General features: G+C 33.3%; 1 protein-coding gene across 1 annotated transcript; it reads left to right on the top strand.

Annotated features, from left to right (window-relative positions):
* The first annotated feature begins 742 nt into the window (after positions 1-742).
* LOC102980777 (probable E3 ubiquitin-protein ligase HECTD2) lies at positions 743-6,920 on the top strand. Its single transcript, XM_024124187.1, is given in 3 exon segments — positions 743-757; positions 5,293-5,785; positions 5,788-6,920. Coding segments are annotated over 3 exon segments (1,641 nt in total).
* Positions 6,921-17,202: the final 10,282 nt, after the last annotated feature.

Raw genomic sequence — 17,202 nt, 5'->3', positions numbered from 1 at the left:
CATTAAAGTTTTTAAAACATTTTCACATAATTATCGCACAATTAATGAAAGTGACTTACTCAAAAATGAGGAGGCTGTGACTTGATAATTTGATAAAGCTGGAAGTTGAACTCCTGTCCATTTTCTTGTGTCTATGTATACTGTTATTTAGTATACCATACCAAACTGCTAGGAAATTCCATTTAGTAAACTACATTTCCTTTATCATACATTTTCTTTATTTTCACTTCCGTATTAATATAATTAGAACGTTGCATCTCATACCCTTTCTTGTTAACAGTAATCACAACTACACTTAAATAGTTGTGTACTTATTTATTTATATTTTTTCTGTAGCAGTATCTAATTCATGACCACAAGTTACATTTAGTTATCATTTTTTTTTGCTTTTTTTTTTTTAGTTTTCCTTTACATACTATATTTCCTCAGTCTTTATCTTTCATTGACTTAACATTTTTTGAAGAATGTGAGTCATTTATTTTGTAAAATGTCTCGCAGTTTGGGCTTTTCCGATGTTTTTTCATCATCGGAATCAAGTGCATTTTGGCAAAAATACCATAGATTTGATGTTGGATCTGTGTCAGTGCATCATATCAGGAGACACCTAAAAATGAGTACACCTAGTATCACCCAGATCTTGGTTCCTAAAAATTATTTTCCACTAAGAAGAACCAAGGCTCCTTGGAGAAGTGCCTAATTCTAGATCTGGGTCTAAAAATATTCAGAATAATCCTGGAACAATATGCTATGCCAGAAGGTAAGGAATTCCTTAATAATCATGATTGTAAGACAAAAGGACACAAAATTCAGTATTAAAAACCTCTCACTGAGCAAATCTGTGAAACTTTGTGAATTAAATTAAGGAGTAATAATAATGAATTATAACCTATTGATTAAAATAAGAATATGTCCATTATACATAAATAAATAAATACATTCTTTGAAAATAATATATGTGGAAGAGTTGTGTTTTATTAAAAATAAAAATTATGAGGCCCATTGGTTAAATTAATCTGTCTGGTTAATTTACCATTTATCCTTGGCAAATACCAGAGTGACTAGCACACAAGGACTCACTGCACTGTTATTTGCTATATAGATAACTGAATGAATAAATGAATGAATAGATGAAAAATAGATTCTTGTCATGACTTCATTTTGAAAAAACAGTGTGACCTTGACCAGAACCTTTTATATTTTTAGGTCAAAGTTACCCATGTGTAAAATAAAGGCTGATGATAACACTTGAAAGCAGGATTCTGGATCAGATATTCTCTTTATGTTCTTTCTAGATGTTTGAGTGTGTGTAATCCAGTTTGGGTCTTTCCTGAAGATACTTCATCATATACCAAAAATGTTCCCTGGGCCTTTCTATTATTATGGTAAGATATCATGACATGAATTAATGTTGAGCAGTACTCTGTGCAATATTTATTTAGGTATAATTGAGGCATATCTCTGTTATGTTTTTTGTTACATTGGAAACCTGTTCGGTATTTACATATTTTATGCTGATTGTTAAGTTCTGAATTCATTTATGTTTTGTGAACAAGATTTATATTTCATTATTTTCTCCCTGCAAAAAACTGGACTATAAAGTCAATTATAATTAAAGAGAATTACAAGAAACAGTACAAGTGGGGACATTGAAAGGCTTATAAAATATATTTATCTGAGGCATAGTTTTGCTGATCACTTTATAATTATGCTGACTTCTACATTGCAAACCATTTTAAAAACTCAATATATTTTGTAGAAAACCTATCTCCCTTTACATGTTACACAATATTACAGAGTAAACAAGTGAATCATAACCTGGGTTATTACAAAGGGGAAATACATGAGTTAAAATTCCCCAGGTGTCAAAGAAAATCAAGGTTGAAGAAATGATAAATACTATTATTAAGGACTCTTTGGGTTTCAAAGTCCAAAAACCAAATTTAATCTAACTTTAGCCATAATAAACATTTATTGTAAGGGTAGTAAGTTGTCTCAGAAATCATGGAGTAGAATGCAGTTGATGTCTGAGCCGTAGAAACAAGTGAATCCAAGGAATTGAGTATTTATTAGAAATATTTTCCCATCTTGGGAATTCTCTCTGTCTGTCTCTCTTTCTTCTTGTCTCTGGCATTTATGGTAGGAAACATGGTTTCTACATGAAATTTCTGAGCTTTAAATTTTGTAACCACCAGGTATCTACCCCTAGACTGAATATGGCTTGAAAACATAAACTTGGACTACAAATGGCTTAACTTTCTATGTCCATTTGGATGGAGGAGAAGAGTGGGGAACTTCTCATAAATATGTGCTAGAATACTAGCAATTACTGAGTGTACATAGTGTCCCAGGTGCTTTATGTCCAAATGGAAATCAACTATTGTTGTGAAACATTTACAGACCTAGATTTCTTAATTTCTCAAAGTCCAACTGTGTACTAACATTCTGTAAATCACTGAGCTTTAGAAGAGAGCTTCCCCAGGAAGGAAAACATAAAACACCAGAGGCATGAGATCTGAAATCTTTTTATATCAACACCCAGTGTTTAGATCTGGTTCTATTTAACATTCAATTGGTAGAATCCTATATCCTAGAAGAGTAGGTAGTCAAACTCCTTCCCTTTTCCTCTCTCTGCCTCCATGCCCTACATAAACAAAACCAATATATTTCCTTCAAATCTCATATGTTGGAGCTTTACCCATCCTTTAATGTCTGACAAAAATACCACTCTTTCTATAAAAACGTTCTCATCTCAATCATTTGGAAATCTCTGATTATCACCATTTTATAATAATTATTATTTTTAATGGGGATATATGTATAATTATTTTTATAAATAGATTTTCTTGGACCATTTTATTAGATACTCAAAGATAGAGACTAGGCCTTATGTATACATTTACATCATGTCATTTAAATTTAGTGGTTACTCAAATATATGGGTTGATACAACAATAGAAGAATACACTTTTTTTAAAGCACTATGGAATATTCACTAAGATAAACCATATCCTGGGTCATAAAACAAACCTCAACAAATGTAAGATACTTGTAATTTTTATAGTATGTTCTATGAAAATAATAGAATCAAACTAGAAATTAATCTAGTCTCTAAAAAAGTCTCTATACTTGGAAATAGCCTAAATAATCCTTGGGTCAAGGAAGAAATCTCAAAGTAAATTAAAAATTCATAGAACTAAATAAAAATGAAAATACAACATATTAAAATATGTGAGATTCACCTAAAGCTTCTAATCAATAATGCAAAAAAAAAAATTTTAAAAGAATGACAAAAAAATAGGAAAATAATAACAAAATATAACCAAAGCAAGAATAAGGAAGAAATAATAAAGACACCAGTAGAAATCAATGCAATGGAAAACAATAGAGAAAATCAATGAAAAAGAAGTTGTTTCTTCGGGAAAAAAATAAAATTGTTAATGTTCTACTAAGACTGACAAAGAAAGCAACTAGCAAAGACATAAATTACTAATATTAAGAATGAAACAAGAAACATCACTACAGATCTTGTAGTCATTAAAAGCATAAGAGGAGACTACTACAAACAATTCTGCAGTCATAAATTCAATTGAGAAGAAATGGACAAATTCCTCAAAACCCACAAACTACTAAGGCTCTGTAAAGATGAAATAGTCAAATGAAATAATCGTATTACCTTTAAAGAAATTGAATTTGTAGTTTAAAAGCTCTCCAAAAAGAAACCAGACCCAGATGTTTCACTGAAGATTTCTACTAAACAGTTAAAGAATACAACAATTTTATATAATCTCTTCCAGAATATAAAAGTGCGTAAAACATTTTCCAACACATTCCATAAGACTAGTATCAATAGGATATCAAAACCAGACAAGGACAGTACAAAACAAAAAGGAAAGAAAGAGGAAAAACATCTGCAGACCAGTATCTCCATGAGCTTACACATGAAAACTGTCAACAAAATATTAGAAAATTGAATCCATAAAAGTATTTAAAAAATACATCATTACCAAGTGAAATCTGTAACAGGTATGGAAGACTGCTTCAACATTTGAAAATCAATCAATTTAATTCACCATATCTATAAGCTAAAAAAGAAAAATCAAGTGACATATCATTTGGCAAAGAAAAAGCATTTTTGAAAATCCAACATTAATTCATGATAAAAACTCTAAGCATATTAGTAATAAAGTGGAATTACCTCAACCTGATGAAGAGCATCTACCAAAATTTCCAGCTATCACCATGCATCAAGAGTGAAAGACTGCCTCCAACACAGATCACATGCTGGGCCACAAAGCAAACCTCAGTAGATTTAAGAAAATTGAAATCATATGAAGCATCTCTATGACCACAACACTATAAGATTAAAAATAAACTACAAGAAAAAAAAAAAAACAACACATGGAGGCTGAACAATATGTTACTAAACAGCCAATGGATCACTGAAGAAATCAAAGAGGAAATTTAACAAAAAAACCCTAGAGACAAATGAAAATGAAAACAAGATGATCTAAAACCTATGGGGCACAGTAAAAGCAGTTCTAAGAGGGAAGTTTATAATGATATAAGCTGACCTTAGGAACAAGAAAAATCTCAAATGAACAACCTAAACTTACACCTAAAGCAAGCAGAGAAAGAAGAACAAACAAAACCCCTTTAGTAGAAGGAAAGAAATCATAAAGATCAGAGCAGAAATAAATGAAAGACAGACTAAAAAAAATCAATGAACCCCAAAACTGATTGTTTGAAAAGATAAATAAAATTGATAAACCTTTAGCCAGAAACATCAAAAAAAAAAAAAAGGGAAAGGGCCCAAATCAATAAAATCAGAATTGAAAAAAAAGTTACTACAACCAGCACCACAGAAAAACAGAGAATCATGAGACTATTATGATCAACTCTACAGTGATAGAACAGGAAACCTAAAAGAAATGGACAAATTCTTGGAAAGGTACAATCTCCTAAGACTGAATCAGAAAGAAATAGAAAGTATGAACAGACAAATTACCAGGACTAAAATTGAATCAGTAATTTAAATATATATATAACTGAATCACTTTGAATCACTTTGCTGGACACCTGAAAGTAACACAATATTGTAAATCAAATAAACTTCAATAAAAATAAATTAATTAAAAACATAGTGAGCTACCCAGGTTCTTCGGTGGGGCTAATGGCTGACTCTGGGAGGGCTCATGCTAAGGAGTACTTCCCAGAACTTCTGCTGCCAGTATTCTTGTCCTCACGGTGAGACAGAGCCACCTCCTGCCTCTGCAGGAGACCCTCCAACACTAGCAGCCTCAAGACGTTCAGAAGACAGTATTAAAGGGAATCATTAACAGCCTGTTACAAGAATGGAAAGGTCCATGAACAAAAGATTATCTTAGAGCATATTTTATACCTTTACAGAATCCTCAATTTAATAACACATCTACATATGTCATCTATGCTCACTTGCTACAACAGATAGCTAAGTTAGTGGAAGCTGACCATTATTTCCTAGTTCACTGGTTTAAAAAATTATCCCAGAAGAGGTTCAAACAATTGGTAGAGAGATTGCTGCAGTTTATTTCTTTATGCCTGTTTCCTGCAAAGCCTGAAGAATTTCAACCTATATCAAAGTGTTCCTGGTGGATCCCATCATCATCTAAAGTGTTGGCTTTACTTAATACTGCAAACAATTTTGTTCTTCCTCCCCTTATTCCTTATACTGATTTCTATAATTCTACATTGGATCATATTGATCTCATGGAAGAATACCACACCTGGAAGAGTTTTGGAAATTCTCACAGCAGAGTCTGGTGTATAAAGTATCTAAAAGAGATATGAATATGTTATTTCTAAATATGAAAGTAAGGCAGACACATCTGGTCAGAGATTATTTTGATGAGTTAACCCGGAAAAGAGCACACTTGAAAAAGAAGTTGAAAGTTAACTTTGTAGGGGAAGCTGGTTTGGGTATGGGCTGCTTGACTAAAGAATGGTTCCTTCTTCTAATTCACCAAATTTTTCATCCAGATTATGGCATGTTTACGTATCATAAGGATTCATGCTGCCATTGGTTTAGCAGCTTTAAATGTGACAACTATTCTGAATTCTGATTGGTTGGAATTCTTATGGGACTAGCTGTTTATAACAGCGTTGCTTTGGATATTCGTTTCCCGCCCTGCTGCTACAAGAAATTACTGAGCCCTCCTATTGTTCCTAATGACCAAAATACGCCAGTAGGCATCTGCAGTGTTACCACTGACGACCTGTGTCAAATTAAGCCTGAGTTGGCCCAAGGATTAAGTGAATTCCTATCATATGAAGGCAATGTTGAAGAAGATTTCTATTCAACATTTCAGGTGTTTCAAGAAGAATTCGGAATAATTAAGTGCTATAATTTAAAGCCAGGTGGTGATAAAATTCCAGTTGCCAATCAAAATAGGAAAGAATATGTACAGCTTTATATTGACTTTCTTCTCAAAAAATCCATCTATAAGCAGTTTGCTGCATTTTATTATGGATTTCACAGTGTATGTGCTTCAAATTCCCTAATGCTACTTCGTCCAGAAGAGGTTGAAATTCTGGTCTGTGGAAGTCCTGAACTGGATATGCACGCCCTGCAGAGAAGTACTCAGTATGATGGCTATGCGAAAACCGACTTGACTCTACGATACTTTTGGGATGTTGTGCTTGGATTTCCTCTTGATCCTCAAAAGAAGTTGCTACATTTTACCACAGGAAGTGACAGAGTACCTATAGGAGGAATGGCAGATTTGAACTTTAAAATCTCAAAGAATGAAACTTCTACTAACTGGTTGCCTGTGGCCCACACCTGCTTCAATCAGCTTTGCCTTCCCCCCTACAAGAACAAAAAGGACCTGAAACAGGAATTGATTATTGGAATTTCAAATTCAGAAGGTTTTGGACTTGAGTAACCTAGGAGACTTGAAATATATTTTATATGTAGCATTCACTTCTCTCTTATTGTTCCTTTAAGCTTTTCATGTTTCTGTCTCAAAACACCTTGACAAAGCTCGCCAACTTTAAAATACTGATTTTTAAAAAATCAAATATGAAGTATGTTCAGTAGAGGCATGGTTTTCTAAAAATACAACATTGCTTGAGTGAGAAAAAGACCAGATGGCAGAGACAGGTGTGGGTCCAGTCCCTCTTTTTTTATAGCACTTTATCATTCTCCATAAGTAGTTTGTCACAGGTGTTCCACTGGGAAAGCATCGTGCAGTAAAGAATGAACTGATGACAGAGTGGAGACCAGTGGCAGCTTGTGTGCTGCTAGCACACTGTAGCAACACAGATAGCTACATTATCATTAATGTAAGGCATATAGCCATATTTTCATATAGCGGTTAAACAACAGTATAATTGCAAATGCAATTTACCGGGTTTTTTGATATACTGGCTTTTGTCCCTAAGATTTTTTTCAACAGCTGCTGAAAAGCATGTAAATAACTACATAATAGCCTGAGAATAATGGGATTTTGATAGTGCCATTTATTGCTAAAGATTTATTTTTACAAAGTAAATTCAGGGTTTTAGATGTGTATACAGCTTTTACAAATCAATAAAGATGATTGTACAAGGGTGTAAAAAAAAAAACAGAGTGAAAAACTGAATATTTTCCCTCTAAAATTGGGATAAGGTGAGGATGTCTGTACTCACTACTCTTATTAAACTAGAAGTTCTAGTCAGTGCAATAGGGTGAGAAAAACATTAAAGAAATAAATTGGCCCTATTTCCATATGATATGATTGTTTACATTGAAAATCTCAAGGAATATACAAAAAAATTCTTAGAACTATTAAGAGATTTCAACACAGTTGCAAGATTCATGAGTGACACATAAAAATCAATTATATTTGTGTATACTAAGAAGCAATCCCACTACTGGGTATATACCCAGAGAAAACCATAACTCAAAAAGACACATGCACCCCAATGTTCATTGTGGCACTATTTACAATATCCAGGTGATGGAAACAACCTAAATGCTCATTGACAGATGAATGGATAAAGAAGATGTGGTACATATATACAATGGAGTATTACTCAGCCATAAAAAGGAATGAAATAGGGTCATTTATAGAGACATGGATGGACATAGAGACTGTCATACAGAGTGAAGTAAGTCAGAAAGAGAAAAATAAATATCATATATTAATGCATATATGTGGAATCTAGAAAAATGGTACAGATGAACCTGTTTGCAAGGCAGAAATAGAGACACAGATGTAGAGAACAAACATATGGGCACCGAGGGGGAAAAGGGGTATGGGATGAATTGGAAGATTGATGACAACTACACACTAATATGTATAAAATAGATAACTAATGAGAACTCACTGTATAGCACAGGGGGCTCCACATCATTGTGCAGTAGAAACTAATGCAACATTGTAAAACAACTATATCCCAATTTAAAAAAAAATTAAAAATCAAAAGAAACAATTAGAAATCAAAATTTTTAAAAAAAATTTACAATTGTTCCCCCAAAATAAAATACTCAGGTATAACTGTAATAATACATGTAAAGGACTTTTATCCTAAAAATCACAAAATGTTGATGAAAGAAATCAAAGAAGACCCTAATGGATTCATGATTTACAATTCACGCTCATGGATTGTAATACTGGACATTATAAAGATGTCAGTTCTCTTTAAATTGTTCTATAGGTTTAACACAATTCTGTAAAAAAAATGTGTCAAAGACATACTTGATCTTAGCCAATTTATACATTGTCCACATATACAGAGATTGACATTTTATCAGTATTTACAGGCATACATTTTCACAATTTAACTCTCTTAATGTCATTAAATTTCTTCTCCCATTTCACATTGGTATGGTCTAAAAATTATGTTTAATTAACCTTTTGCTGGGTAGAAAGTGTTAAATGTCATTTGGGATTAAGAAGCCTATAGATTTTGACTCATTTCCAATTTACAGCATTTTAAAAACCGTTATATAATATTTTCAATGCACAGATTTGTACACTTATTTCTTTAGCTTTTTAATTTAACAATAGTATGATTTACAAAAATGGGAGAGAGTTGTGAGCACTGAGAAGATCCTTGGTTTATTCCCAGCTTCAGATAGCAAGTCTTGAAGTCATCTTCATGTGCTTTTATTCCACAGATGCTAAAGCTGTTTATTTTTAAATGTTTAGAATCACGCCTTCTGATCTTTAAAACTCACAATGATTAGGGAATCTAGATTTTGAAATAAAGTACGTCCAAAGATATGTCAATGGCATTAAATAAAATCTGAAACTGAGTTTTTTATGACGGCATCTCCTTACTCAGATAAGGATTTACTTCATTTTTTTTTTCTCCCTGTATTTGGTAGAATTGAAAGTATTATTGCTTCTTGGCTTGAATGAGGGAATGGCTTACATTTATCTAATACAATTTATTCTTACAAATGGTCTCAAAAGTGAGGTAATCAGACATTGATGCAATGGAAAAGAGTTATTATCATGATAAATTTACAAATTTATGTGCATTCTTTCTCTTCTTTATAAGTCTGTGAGGTCCTTGATACCATGCATTACATGTGAGACCTCTCAGTTTCCAGATCAATGTTTTATTTTATGCTTCAGTATATCAGAGAATACTCTCATACTCAAACCAGTTCAAGCAAAAATTTTATTATTTCACATAACTGAAAAGTCCAGGGACAAATTTGGCTTTCAGAAAAATTGAATCAAAGATGCCATCATAATTCTGTCTCTGCCCCTTGATTCTGCTTTCCTGTGTTCTGGCTTCATCCTCAGGGAGATTCTCCCCACAGAGCAGTGTGAAAACTTCACATTTATATTCTGTAGCACTGTAAACCTAGTGGAAATAGTGCTCCTCCCTTTTATATGTCCAGTTAAATTTTGAAGATTGAATGATAAGCCTGAAGTAAGTCATGTGTTGATCCCTAAACCATTTACTGTGGACAGCACATGTGCTGCTCTGATCAGATGTGCATGCATCAACCCCACCCAAAGTCACAGATGGAGGGCAGCACTGGGTGTTTTCTTGATGGAAGTTGAGAATTTATTATTAGAAAATAGTAAATAGGTGCTGAACTGGCATAAATGAGATATCCAAACAATACACATCCAATACAAATGCCTGAAATAAAGTAATTAAAGCAATTAAATAATAAAAGTAAAACACGAATTAAAGAACGCTCTGAGATTTACATTTGAAAGAACAGTGTTGGAATTATGGTTCTGGCACTTTCAAGCTCTGTGGACTTAAGTAAATGATAAATACTCTGTGAGCTTTACTTTCTTTGTTTTTTTTTTATTTTTTGAGGAATAAACAAAATGTTTATAATCCACTAATGAGATAATTGTGTGCAGAGAAAAATTCAAAAGCATTTGAAAAATAAAATAATGTAACAGTTCAGCAGGTTTGTTGGAACTTAACATATATCATAAAAATTAACCCTAACTTTATGCTTTAATAAATGGTGCAACACTGAAATTTAAAAATATACTATTTAAAATGCTAACAAAAATATAAAGCATTCAAGAAAAATGCCCCACAAATACGTATGAGACCTCCATAAAAAGAGAAATTTAAAAAAGTAAGTCAGGTTTATTAGGCTATAATTTATATGCAATAAATTTTTCTTTTTTCCAAGTACAGTTCTATGATTTTTAACAATGCACGCAGATGTGTAACCACTAGCACACTAAAGATAGTGAACATTTGCATCACCCCCCAAAATTCTCAAATGCTCCTTTGTCAACCTACTTTTCCCACATCCACCCCATGGTTACCACTGTTCTCTTTTTGTTATATAGATAGATATACACATCAAAGCCTTTACAATATCTTCCTGTATTCCTTACAAGCTTGAAAGGTGAAATGTTATTTTATCAGCAAGGTACTAAAATGCATTTATAAATTCTTCTTGGCTTCAATCATGAATAAACATTTGCTGTTAGCAATTTAAAAAAAAACAACTGGGGGCTTCCCTGGTGGTGCAGTGGTTGAGAGTCCGCCTGCCGATGCAGGGGACGCGGGTTTGTGCCCTGGTCCGGGAGGACCCCACATGCCGCGGAGCGGCTGGGCCCGTGAGCCACGTCCGGAGCCTGTGCTCCACAACGGGAGAGGCCACAACAGTGAGAGGCCCGCGTACCGCAAAACAAACAAACAAACAAAAACTTACAGTTTTGGCTTTTCCAGAGCATCATATTAATGGAATAATACAATTTGTGGCTTTTTGAATCTGGCTTCTTTCACTTAGCATCATGTATTTGCTAGTCGTCCATGTGTTGCATACATCAGTAAATCCTTCCATTTTATTGCTGCATAGAATTCCTTTCCATGGTGTTCCACAGTTTGTTTATCCATTTAACAGTTGATTGATATTTGCGTTGTTTCTAGTTTTTGGCAATTATCAACATGCAATAAAATTTCCCATACAGGGTTTTTTGTGAACATGCATCTTGTTTCTCCTGAGTAAATACGCAGGAGCGAGATTTCTGAGTCAAATGATAAGTATCTAACTTTGTGAGAAACCTGATTTCTAACATGTCTATACTATTTTGCATTCCCACCAACAATGTAAAAATATTCCAGTTGCTCCACATTCTTGCCAGTACCTGGTACTGTCTGTTCTATTTTAGCCATTCTAATACATGTGTAATAATATTTCATGGTGATTTTAATTTGCATTTCCTTAATGACTAATGGTAGTGAGCATCTTTTCATGTTTTTACTTGCTACCTATGCATCATCTTTGATGAAGTTTCTGCTCAAATCTTCTGCACATTTTTAATTGAGTTATTTTCTTAGTAAATTATAACGGGTCTTTATATATTCTGAATACAAGTCCCTCATCAGAGAATTATTTTGTATATATTGTCTCCTAGTCTAAAGTTATCCTGTCATTTTCTAAAGAGTGCCTTTTGAAATGCAGAAGTTTTAATTTTGAGGAAGTCCAATTTATCAATTTTTTAAAAACATTATGGTTCATGACTTTTGTGTTGTAGCTAAGAAAATTTTTGTTTGACCCAAGGCCACAAGGATTTTCTTCTATGTTTTATTCTAATATTTATAATTTTAAGTTTGATATTTATGTTTATCACTCATTTCAACTTAATTAATCTTTGTATAGTGGAAGGTGGGATTGAGAGTTCTTTTGTAGAAAAATATCTCATAGTTTCAGCATTATTTGTTTAAATTACTATCCCGAACTTTCTTGGCTTCCTTGATGAAAATTAGTTAACCATATATGTGAGCCTATGTCTGGAATCTCTTAATTATTATTTACAGGTCTATCCTTTAGCCAATACTATACTGTGGTAGATTAAACAGATAGTAATGATATAAATATATGTATAAGATACTTATATATAAATATATACATATTTATGCTATTTTTATCATTTAGTATTTATATAATTGGTATATATTGTATATAATTATATTATATGTATGCCAAAAAGAGAATATAAATTCTTTTCGTGCATACATGGAGTATATTTGTCAGGATCAATGAAATTATTTTAAAAACTCTTAAATGCTTGCTAGCAGACAAAACACATTCTGTAATCAAAAACAAGAAAAAAATGAACATAAATGAGCTAAAAATTTGAATCAAGAAGCCAGAAAAAGAACCATAGAATAAGTCTAAAGTACATAGAAAGGAGAGCAGATAAAAGCATAAATTAATAAATAAAATTGTATAATATTTCTCATACTAAATATTGCAGAGAATCAAAAAAGGGGACTTTGTATAACTGATTTTATAAACCTGGTGAACTATGATATCAGTGATAAGGACAATATAAAAATTATAGAACATTCTTACATATGAACATAAACTGTAAATATATTAAATAAGTAAATCTAATAAAATTGTGTGTGTGTGCATGTATAAATTATATCATCAATCAGTGGGATTTATCATGAGAGAAATTATACTCAAATAGAAAATAATTGATTTACTTATATATTTTAACACATTAAATTTGAGAAATATTGAGATTAGCTTAATAAATAAAAAATTACTAAAATTAAAAATTTGTTGATAACTAAAAATAATAACAATAATGTTTTAGCAAAGTAGGAATAGAGAAAATTCCCTTAACCTGATTAATGAGATAACTACTAAAAGTCAACCATAAACATCATGTTCTATGATGAAACTTTAGGTGCATTTTAATTAATCTAAGAATTAAGGAGACCTTCAGGATGGTGGGGGAGTAAGACGTGGAGATCACCTTCCTCCCCACAACTACATCAGAAATACATCTACTTGTGGAACAACTCCTACAAAACACCTACTGAATGCTGGCAGAAGACCTCAGACTTCCCAAAAGATTTGTGGCTGACAGGGTCTTTGTGCTCCTACCAGGTGTCAGACCAATGCCTCTGAGGTGGGAGAGCTTAGTTCAGGGCATTAGACCACCGGAGACCTCCCGGCTCCACATATATAAAAAGGAGAAAGCTCTCCCATAGATCTCCATCTCAATGCTAACACACAGCTCCACTCAAGGACCAGAAGATACAGTGCTGGACACCCTATGTCAAACAACTAGCAAGACAGGAACACAACCCCACCCATTAGCAGAGAGGATGACTAAAATCATAATAAGGTCACAAACACCCCCAAACACACCACTGGACGTGGTCCTGCCCACCAGAAAGACAAGATCCAGCCTCATCCACCAAAACACAGGCACTAATTCCCTCCACCAGGAAGCCTACACAACACACTGAACCAAACTTACCCACTGGAGGCAGACACCAAAAACAATGGAAACTACAATCCTGCAGCCTGCGAAAAGGAGACCCCAAACACAGTAAATTAGGCAGAATGAGAAGACAGAGAAACACACAGCAGATGAAGGAGCGAGGTAAAAACCCACCAGACCAAACAAATGAAGAGGAAATAGGCAGTCTACCAGAAAAAGAATTCAGAGTAATGATAGTAAAGGTGATACAAAATCTTGGAAATAGAATAGAGAAAATTCAAGAAACATTTAACAAAGACCTAGAAGAACTAAAGAGCAAACAAACAATGATGAACAACACTATAAGTGAAATGAAAAATTCTCTAGAAGGAATCAATAGCAGAATAACTGAGGCAGAAGAACGGATAAGTGACCAGGAAGATAAAATAGTGGAAATAACTACTTCAGAACAGAATAAAGAAAAAAGAATGAAAAGAATTGAGGACAGCCTTAGAGACCTCTGAGACAACATTAAACGCACCAACATTTGAATTATAGGGGTCCCAGAAGAAGAAGTGAAAAACAAAGGGACTAAGAAAATATTTGAAGAAATTATAGTTGAAAACTTCCCTAATATGGGAAAGGAAAAACTTAATCAAGTCCAGGAAGAGCAGAGAATCCTATACAAGATAAATCCAAGGAGAAACACAACAAGACACAGATTTATCAAACTATCAAAAATTAAATACAAAGAAAACATATTAAAAGCAGCAAGGGAAAAACAATAAATAATGTATAAGGGAATACCCATAAGGTTAACAGCTGATCTTTCAGCAGACACTCTGCAAGCCAGAAGGGAGTGGCAGGACATATTTAAAGTGATGAAAGGGAAAAACCTACAACCAAGATTACTGTACCCAGCAAGGATCACATTCAGATTAGACAGAGAAATTAAAAACTTTACAGAGGAGCAAAGGCTAAGAGAATTCAGCATCACCAAACCAGCTTTACAACAAATGCTAAAGGAACTTCACTAAGCAGGAAACACAAGAGAAGGAAAAGACCTACAATAACAAACCCAAAACAATTAAGAAAATGGAAATAGGAACCTACATATTGATAATCACCTTAAATGTAAATGGATTAAATGCTCCAACCAAAAGACATAGACTGGCTGAACAGAAACAAAAACAAGAACTGTATATATGCTGTCTACCTTGTAAATATTTATGCACCCAAAATAGGAGCACCTCAAAACATAAGGCAAATGCTGACAGCCATAGAAGGGGAAATCGACAGTGACAATAATAGTAGGGAACTTTAACACCCCACTTTCACCAATGGACAGATCATCCAAAATGCAAATAAATAAGCAAACACAAGCTTTAAATGATACATTAAATAAGATGGACATAATTGATATTTATAGGACATTCCATTTGAAAACAACACAATACACTTTCTTCTCAAGTGCTCATGAAACATTCTCCAGCATAGATCCTATCTTGGGTCACAAATCCAGCAATGGTAAATTTAAGAAAATTGAAATCATATCAAGTATCTTTTCTGACCACAACATTATGAGACTAGATATCAATTACAGGAAAAAGTCTGCAAAACACACAAACACATGGAGACTAAACAATACACTACTTAATGACCAAGATATCACTGAAGAAATCAAAAAATATACAGAAACATATGACGATGTAAACACGATGACCCAAAACTTATGGGGTACAGCAAAAGCAGTTCTAAGAGGGAAGTTTATAGCTATACAAGCCTACCTTAAGAAACAAGAAACATCTTAAATAAACAACCTAACCTTACACTTAAAGCAATTAGAGAAAGAAGAACCAAAAAAACCCCAAAGTTAGCAGAAGGAAATAAATTATAAAGATCAGATCAGAAGTAAATGAAAAAGAAATGAAGGAAACGATAGCAAACATCAATAAAACTAAAAGGTGGTCTTTGAGAAAATAAAAATAATTGATAAACTATTAGCCAGACTCATGAAGAAAAAAAGGGAGAAGACTCAAATCAAGAGAATTAGAAATGAAAAAGGAGAAGTAACAACTGACACTGCAGAAATACAAAGGATCATGAAAGTTTAATACAAGTAACAATTTGCAATAAAATGGACAGCCTGGAAGAAATGGACAAATTCTTAGAGAAGCACAACCTTCTGAGACTGAACCAGGAAGAAACAGAAAATATAAACAGACCAATCAGAAGCACTGAAATTGAGACTGTGATTAAAAATCTTCCAACAAACCAAAGCCCAGGACCAGATAGCTTCACAGGTGAATTCTATCAAACATTTAGAGAAGAGCTAACACCTATCCTTCCCACACTCTTCCAAAATATACCAGAGGGAGGAACACTCCCAAACTCATTCTACAAGGCCATCATCACCCTGATACCAAAACCAGACAAAGATGTCACAAAGAAAGAAAACTACAGGCCAATATCACTGATGAACATAGATGCATAATTCCTCAATAAAATACTAGCAAACAGAATCCAACAGCATATTAATAGGATCATACACCATGATCAAGTGGGGTTTATCCCAGGAATGCAAGGATTCTTCAATATACGAAAATCAATCAGTGTAATAAACCATATTAACAAATTGAAGGAGAAAAACCATATGATCATCTCAACAGATGCAGAAAAAGCTGTCAAAAAAATTCAACACGGATTTATTATAAAAACTCTCCAGAAAGTATGCATAGAGGGAACTTACCTCAACAAAATAAAGGCCATATATGACACACCCACAGCCAAAATCATTCTCAATGGTCAATAACTGAAATCATTTCTTCTAAGATCAGGAACAAGGCAAGGTTGTCCACTCTTACCACTATTATTCAACATAGTTTTGGAAGTTTTAGCCACAACAATCAGAGAAGAAAAAGAAATTAAAGGATTCCAAAATGGAAAAGAAGAAGTAAAGCTGTGACTGTTTGCAGATGACACGATTCCATATATAGAGAATCCTAAAGGTGCTACTAGAAAAATACAAGAGCTAATCAATTAATTTGGTAAAGTAGAAGAATACAAAATTAATGCACACAAATAGCTTGCATTCTTATACACTAATGATGAAAAATCTGAAAGAGAAATTAAGGAAACGCTCCCATTTACCACTACAACAAAAAGAATAAAATACCTAGGAATAAACCTACCTAAGGAGGTAAAAGACCTGTATGCAGAAAAATATAAGATGCTGATGAAAGAAATTAAAGATGACACAAGCAGATGGAGAGATACACCATGTTCTTGGATTGGAAGAATCAACATTGTGAAAATAACTATACTACCCAAAGCAACCTACAGATTCAATGCAATCCCTATCAAACTACCAGTGGCATTTTTCACAGATACAGAACAAAAAATTTCACAATTTGTGTGGAAACACAAAAGACCCTGAACATCCAAAGCCATCTTAAAAAAGAAAAACAGAGCTGGAGGAATCAGGCTGCAGGACTTCAGACTACACTACAAAGCTACAGTA

Source organism: Physeter macrocephalus, chromosome 1 (genome assembly GCF_002837175.3).
Source record: "Physeter macrocephalus isolate SW-GA chromosome 1, ASM283717v5, whole genome shotgun sequence".
NCBI lineage: Eukaryota > Metazoa > Chordata > Mammalia > Artiodactyla > Physeteridae > Physeter > Physeter macrocephalus.
This window is presented reverse-complemented; position numbering and strand designations above follow the sequence as displayed.